The 8,225-nt window shown below is 40.7% G+C and overlaps 1 protein-coding gene across 1 annotated transcript in view; it reads right to left on the bottom strand.

Moving 5' to 3' along the window:
* Positions 1–7,156: 7,156 nt before the first annotated feature.
* The window catches only part of LOC122751364 (2-acylglycerol O-acyltransferase 2-like), a 28,229-nt gene continuing 27,160 nt past the window's right edge, over positions 7,157–8,225 (bottom strand). The window contains exon 6 of the mRNA XM_043998372.1: positions 7,157–7,311. Within this exon, the coding sequence (XP_043854307.1) occupies positions 7,157–7,311 (155 nt within the window). The remainder of the gene's footprint in view (positions 7,312–8,225) is intronic.

The raw sequence follows: 8,225 nt of genomic DNA, 5'->3' as shown, positions 1-8,225 counted from the left end.
GAAATATTGGATGTTGGAGGATATGTGGGAAAACTAGGACGCTAATCCACTGTTGGTGGAATTGTGAACTGATCCTACCATTCTGGATAGCAATTCAGAACTATGGCCAAAAGACTATAAAACTATGCATACCCTAGCAATACCACTATTAGGTCTATATCCCAAACATATCAAAAAAGGGGGAAAATACCCATCTGTACAAAAATATTTATAGATGCTCTTTTTGTGGTGGCAAAGAATTGGAAATTGAGGGGATGCCCATCAACTGGGGAATGGCTGAAGAAGTTGTTGTATATGAATGTAATAGAATATTATTGTGCTGTAAGAAATGATAAGCAAGCGGATTTTGGAAAAACCTGGAAAAACTTACTTGAACTGATGCTGAGTGAAGTAAACAGAACTAAGAGAACATTGTACACAGTAACAGCAACATTGTGTGATGATCAACTGTGAGAGACTTAGTTCCTTTCAGCAGTGCAATGATCCAAGACAATTCCAAAAGACTCATGATGGAAAATGCTCTCTACATTCAGAAAAAGAACTATGGAGTCTGAATGCAGATTGAAACATACTATTTTCACTTTTGTCCTTGTTTTTTTTAATTTCTTCTTTCTTGTGGTTTCCCCCTTTTGTTCTGATTCTTCTCTCACAGCACAACTAATGTAGAAATAGGTTTAAAATTATTGTAATGTATAACCTATATTAGATTGTTTGCTGGGTTTGGGAGGAGGGAAGGAATGGGAGGAAGGAGAAAAATTTGGGATGCAAAATCTTACAAAAGTTAATGTTGGGGCAGCTAGGTGGCGCAGTGGATAGAGCACCAGCCCTGGAGTCAGGAGGACCTGAGTTCAAATCCGGCCTCAGACACTTAACACTTACTAGCTGTGTGACCCTGGGCAAGTCACTTAACCCCAACTGCCTCACCAAAAAAAAAAAAAAAGTTAATGTTGCAAATTATCTTTACATGTAATAGGAAAAATAAAATACTATTTTTTAAAAAGCCTTTGAATATTTGCAATCTGTGGCATAGTTTGTACAAATTTGCTGATGAGCTTCCCTGGACTTGCCTACAGGGGCTATCCTGGAACAGAAGAGTCAGTGATGGCTGACAAAGAACCATAGCCAATCAGGTATGCTGAAAGGGAGGTGGGAGCTAGAGACAATGTTGGGAGATAATGATGTCATGGAGTGATTAGAGCACCTGGTCTAGCCTCAGACACTTGTGTGACCCTGGGTAAGTCATTTAACCTTTGTTTGCCTCAACTCTTAAATCAGAATAATAGCAGCAGCTAACTTGGAGAGTTGTGAGGATAAAATGAGATAATATGTATAAGGCACCTAGCACAGTGCCTGACACTTAGTAGGAACTTTATAAATGCTTATTTCTTTCTTCATATTCTGTCCGGATCACAGGGAGTGCTCAAACTTTATAGGACTAGCTGTGATCTACCACAGTTTATCCCTGAATTAGGATCATGGGCAACCAACCCATGAGCCCAATTATCTTTAGCAGTGAAGGACCCAGACACTCTATCTAGTTCAAATTTGTATTAGGTTCTGGGCACAGCATTCTACCCCTAACTGAACAGACTGTATAGCTTATTAGTTAACCTCCTGCTATTGCTACAATTAAGCCCTGGAAAATCCATTCCCCACCTCCTCCATGCTCCAAATGTTCTTGTTGTACAAGTCCAGAAAATTCCACCCTTCCTTTCGGACCTTGGACAAGGTACTGTTGGACTTCTTCCACCATCACTTCTACTTCCTGGGGCTCTGTAATCAACAGCTTTATATCTTCCATGTAGTCAGGCTTGATGGTACCTGAAACCACTACCACTTCCTTCTTAGATGAACTTGATCTAGATTTTATCTGCCCAAACCATCCATCTGGGAAAGAAATTTTAAAATTGGGTAATATGTCTAAGGTAGTTTGAGGGCTTCTCTCCTGCTTGGGACATTGCCAGGTCTAATCTGGTATGTCCTTTCTCCTTGCTTGAACTGAGGAGTCATTTTAACTCTCCAGCCAATGATGCCAACTTATTTGGGACTCCGGGCAGTCATCCTAACCTCAAGAGCTGGAGTGGTGTAAATGCCAGATTTGACACAAGCAACACAAGTCAGGGGTATTAAAAGAATGTTGACTTAGCTTGTAAAGAGACAGATGTCAGACACATGGCACGGATACCTATTGATAGGCCTGGCTCTGGTTCTGTTTCTGTTCTGTTGAGTGGCAGCACCTCCCTTTGTCCCCCTTTTTCTCCAAAGAGATGATGCTCAAGTGAAGGCTAGTGTAGCCCACATGATAGTGCCAGATTCCCCTCAATGGGTGCCTTTAATTAGGTCCTAGGGATGCCAGAAACCACATCTCCAGTGCAAAGCCTTCCATCAGCCAAGAGACAAGGAAACCTTTCTGTTCCTGCTGCCTGCGGGTCTATTGCTCTATGACACCCTCTCACTCCCATGGGGTTTATGAACCTATCTGCTCCACAACCTAGGACCTTCCTCCAAGAAAATCTATCTGCATCTCAAGACCTACTCACCCCCAGACATTTTCTTCATTTTTTGGTATGATTCCAAGTTGGTGACCAATCTTGTAACTCATCAACCAAATGAGGACACAAAAAGAGGCTAAAGAGAATCTTGGCTCTCGGGAGCTCACAATCCAATGGGAGAGACAACAAGCAAACAAATATATACAAGCAAGCTATGCACAGGATAAAGAGGGAATCATTAAGAGAGGGAAGGCACCATAATTAAAAGGGGTTCTGTAAAATGTGGGAGTTGAGTTGAGACTTAAAAGGAAGTTAGGGAAACCAGGAAGTAAAGAATGGTACAGGGAATAGTCAGAGAAAAGGCTCAGAACCAAGATGGAAGAGTAAGGAGAATAGTGTCACTGGATCAAAAAGTATATCCAAGTACATGTAGAGTATAAGTTGTAAGAAGACTGGAAATGTGGTTGTGGGAGGTGGTTAGTTACAGAAAGCTTTATTGTTTTTGTTTTTGTTTTTTTAGTGAGGCAACTGGGGTTAAGTGACTTGCCCAGGGTCACACAGCTAGTAAGTGTTAAGTGTCTGAGGCTGGATTTGAACTCAGGTCCTCCTGACTCCAGGGCCGGTGCTCTATCCACTGTGCCACCTAGCTGCCCCCCAGAAAGCTTTAAATTATGGAGGATTTTGTATTTGATGTTGGATGTGATTGTGAGACATTGGAGTTTATTGACTATGGGGATGACATGGTTGGAAAGTGATTTAGAGCCTCGAGAAGACAAGGTGGAAGCTGAGGCAGAGCATGAGAGAAGCCCACAGGTTATACCACCTGTGTAGCCCTAAAGGGGAACAAAGCCTAGCACAGTAGGCAATGATGTCCATCAAAGGGTAACCTGGACCCATTCCTTTGTTGGCAGAATGTTATGTATAAATTCTGGGAGAAAGAAGGACCCCCAAGAAGGGAGGGTTATTTGATGACTTCTGGAAAGGGAAGAATTTTCTTGACTGTGAAGACTCAGGAAAAATCTGTTCTGTTTTCTCTGTCAAGTTAAAGACAACAATTATCCTATATTCAATGAGGTCTGAAACTGAATACTTTCAGGGGAGCTCTGGGCCCTTTTAGGGAGAGACATGAGACAAATTCTGATGGTTTCATAGGAAACCCTGAATGGGGCAAAAGCCCAAGATCCTTTTTGGGAAGCATCCCTCAAATTGTATCTGGGTGCCTATTCCAGGAGAGGTGCTCTGACACCATGGTTCACAACCCATAATAAGATGAGCCTGGTGTTTTGGAAAGAATGCTAGTGAAGAGTTCATGATCTAATTTGGGATCCTGGTTTGGATCCCTACTAGCTAATAGCCCATAGGGAAGTTACTTATCCTTTCTGAGCCTTGAACATGAAAATGATCATATTTACTGAAATATCTTAACATAATTAAACATTAATTAATATACAAACATTTATTAAAATATGTATACAGTAGTGACCTTACAAGACTGTTCAGAAGATAGGACATGGTAAACCCTAAAATCCTATAGAAATGGAAGTCTCCTTTACTGATTCCATTTGTCCTTCTCTCAACCAAGTATGGGTTTCTCTCAGACCTTCTTCTTTCTCTGTCTGTTCTCCCTTAGCAATCTTATTTCCTCCCATTGCCCTCTGACTCCCAGTTGACTCCCAAGTCCATACCTCCAGCCCTCACATTCTCCCTTACTTAGAGCATTATATTTTTAGGTCCCTGCTGGGTATTTTCAACTGGATGTACCATTGGCACTTCAAACCCCAAATCTCCAAAACAGAATTTACTATGTTCTTCAACTCCTAAACTGTTTCCTTCCCTTAGCTTTCCTATTTCTGTTGATGATTAAACCACCCTTCCAGTTACCAAAGCTTAAAATCTATCTCTCCCTTCTCTCTCTCCACATACCTAACCAGTCTTCAAGTCTTCTTAATTCCTTTCTGGAAATGTACTCCATGTATTCCTTTCTCATCATCCCCACAGTTACCATTCCAGTACAAGTCCTTATTAATCTATATCCTGACCATTGAAACAACCTCCTAATAGTTCTTCTCCTTGAATCCAACCTACATCTACTTCCAGTTATCATGGAGAGACATTTTGAAAAATATCACTGACTCCTCACTGCCTACAGGATAAAATTAACTCTTCATAGCTGGTCTCCTAGGACAGGTGAATTCCAAGATAGCTAGGATTCCAAGAAGGCAACAGCTTAATGCCAGACCCATAGGGCCAGTTGGAGAGAAAGCAGAGGATCCTTAAATAAAGTTATAGGTTGACAGGCTTGATAGCTGGACAGGGATTTAGAAATGGTAAAGAATTAGAAATGGGAGGGATGCTTATCAATTAGGGAATGGCTGAACAAACCATAGTATGTGATTGTAGTGGATTACTATTGTGCTATAAGAAATGATGAGGAAGATGGTTTCAGAAAAACTGGGAAGACATAAATGAACTGATGCAAAGAGAAGTGAGCAGAACCAGGAGATCATTATACATAGTAACAGCAATATTATACAATGATCAACTATAAATGACTTAGCTATGACAAGATAATGAAACACACACACATACACAAAACCTCTAGGCAGATGGGTTAACTACAGCTAACAAATGTTGCATAGGCTAAATTATCTAGCCATTGTGTTGGTTGGATTTATTTAAGTTAAGAAAAACAGTGTTTTTCCTTGTTATTCAAACAGATTCTACTAGGTGGGAGCAGGGGTATAAAGGAGATACATTTTTTTTAAATGAATGCAATATGGTAATGGAATATTATTGTGCTATAAGAAATGACAAGCAGGATGATTTCAGAAAGGCCTGGAAAGACTTCTATGAACTGATGTATAGTGAAGTGAGCAGAACCAAGAGAACATTGTGCACAAAGACAGCAATATCTTTTGAAGAAGAACTATGAATGACCACTATTCTCAGCAATACAATGATTCAAGACAATCCTAGAGAACTATTGATGAAACATATTATCCACCTCCAAAGAAAGAACTGATATTGATTCAGTACAGATTGAAGCATGCTATTTTTTACTTTCTTTCATTTTTTTCCATTTTATTCAAGTTTTCTTGTACAAAATGACTAACATGGTAATGTTTTACATAACTGCACATATATAACCTATATCTGATTGGTTACTGACTCAGGGAGGGACCAGGGGAGGGAAGGAGGAATAAAAATTGGAACTCAAAACTATAGATAAAAATGTTTATTATTTTTTAAATTAATGCAATAAAAAAGCATCAATAAAAATTTAAAACTAAAACACAAAAACCAAAAACCAAATGGTTTAGCTACTCTGATTAATACAATGATCCAAGAAAATTCCAAAGGACTCACAATGAAAAATATTATCCACTTCCAGAGAAAGAACCGTTAAACTCTGAGTGCAAATTGAAGTATAATTTTCTCACTTTATTTGTTTTTCTTGCTTTGGGAGGAATGACATGGCTAATATGCAAATGTATTTTCCATGATTTCACATGTAGAATTGATATATTGTTTGCCTTCTCATAGGGGAGGGGTAAGATGGAAAGAATCTGGAACTCTCTTTTTAAATGTTAAAAATTAAATCAAAATAAATATTTATAAATAAATAGATAAATAAAATAAAGCATCTAGTCCAACCCTTTCATTTTATAGGTGGAGAAACAGGTTCAAAAAAGGGAAGAGAGTTGTCCATGGTCACACAGGCTGCAAATTCATGAAGTCTGCAATTTATTGGTCCCAAAGAAAGTGAGGAAAGTGGGAGAGTGACTTCTAGAACTCTCATGAGGATAGTGTGGGGACTGACAAAGTTCGTGCTAAGACTAGAGAACAAGAAGAAATGAAGATGGATAGTCCAGCTAAGGATGGGCTTTGGGGAGCTTATCTGAGACCTGGAACCCACTATGACCACTTTCTGTAGGTTTTCTCCTCATTCCTCAAGTCCTGGTCTATGTCTCAGTTTCCCTTTTCTACCACCTCTGCCAGAGAGGGAGGAAGGAGTACATTCCTGTGTTACTAGTTTCTGGGATAAAGTAATTTTGACAATGGAAGAACCAAGATAGAACTTGGGGACCTGTGACTTACTTTGCAGAGCAGGCACTTGAGTTTTTGGCCCAGGGCATTGAAATTCAAGGGGAACAAAAATTTAATTCATGACTCCTTTTGGTTTATCTACTAATTAATCCTTCCCTCAAAGATTGATTACTTTTCACATCATTAATTATAAAGTTTGTTTTAATGTGTGTAAAGTTAGTGAAACTTCATACCCATTCTTGGCCTCAAAAAAGTTGCTAGTTAAGGATCATAGGAATGTAGGATTGCAGACTTAGAACTGGAATAGACCTTAGGTATGACACCCCATAATGCACTCTCAGCCTGGGGGTGGGTGGGTGGGCTTTTGTACCAACTGTGATTACTATGGCAGCCCCTTGATTTACAGATGAGGAATTGGGGTACAGAGAGTTAAGTGGTTTTCCTAGTCACCCAGCTAGTAAGCGTCTGGGGTAGGATTTCAAGCTAGGATAGGGCACTAGCCTCCAAGTTCAGTTCCCTATCCATCATACCACACTGCTTTTACTTTGTGATGTCACCCAAGGGCAGGGATAAGGACAGGAGCAAGGCAGAGGGAAAGAGCACAAGAGGTGCTTAGCTCATCGGAACTTCAGGTGCTGCTCTGGGGGGACGTTATATTTGGTCTTGTGGGCTTCAAAAAGGCTGCACAGTTCTGTCATGTAACGCTGGTGCAGACGGTCCACTTCTTCTTGGGTTGGGTTGGTATTTTGTTCCACCTCAATTGGCTTCCCCACTGGGAGACACAAAACAGGGGTCGAAGGTGAGAAGGCTTCTGTATTTCCCCCACCCAATGAACAGAGAGATCCAACGAGTGGGAAAACTTTGGAAACTAACCACGCTGAGACCAACAATCACATGGGACCCTTAGGTCAGGATAAACTGGGTCTCAGCTTCTCTGTCTGCCAAATGGGATGCATCCAACGACATCCCAAGACCTTGCAGTGTCCCTAAGCTTCAGTGCTCAGTCCTTGAACTCTCAGAGTTAGGGCCATTCGATGCCTTGGGGCAGAGTGGGCAATGGTAATGGGGAGAAGGCCCAGGGAAGAGAACTCATTTCTCTCTCACCAATCAACCCAATAGCTTCAGTCAGTAAAGCTGTCCCCCTGAAGTGGGGGATGAAGTGGAGGCCAATATATCATGGGATCATAGGTTTAGAGTTAGAAGGGGCCTTAGAGTCATTAAGTTCAGCTGTTTTATTTTATAGACAAGGAAACTGAGGGCAAGAGATGTTAAATGACTTGTCTAGGATCACACAGCTAGTAAGCATCTGAATCAAGATTTGAATCCAAGTCCAGTACTCTATTCATTGCTCCACCCTGATCCAGTTATGTGATCCTTGTCTTCCCCCCAGGAATCCCTCAATACTTATTCAAATGTTTCCTTCACCTAAGCCCCTGGTGAACCCCATTTGTTGATGGGGGATCAAGTGTAGATGGATCCGTGGCCTCAGGGACCAGGACCTGACTGTCTTCAAGTTCCTTCCTCTAATGACCCTGAAGAACAATTCTTTCTCTGGCTTAGAAGGGCCATTCCCCACCCCCTCCTCTCTTTGCAAACAGTTTTAGTGGCAAAGATAATGCAAATAACACACCAATAGTTAAAAATCACATCTCTATAATAAATTAAAAAAATGTCTGATACCATTGA

Source organism: Dromiciops gliroides, chromosome 3 (genome assembly GCF_019393635.1).
Source record: "Dromiciops gliroides isolate mDroGli1 chromosome 3, mDroGli1.pri, whole genome shotgun sequence".
Classification (NCBI taxonomy): domain Eukaryota; kingdom Metazoa; phylum Chordata; class Mammalia; order Microbiotheria; family Microbiotheriidae; genus Dromiciops; species Dromiciops gliroides.
Note: the sequence above shows the minus strand (reverse complement) of the source record. Positions and strands in the feature narration are given on the sequence as shown.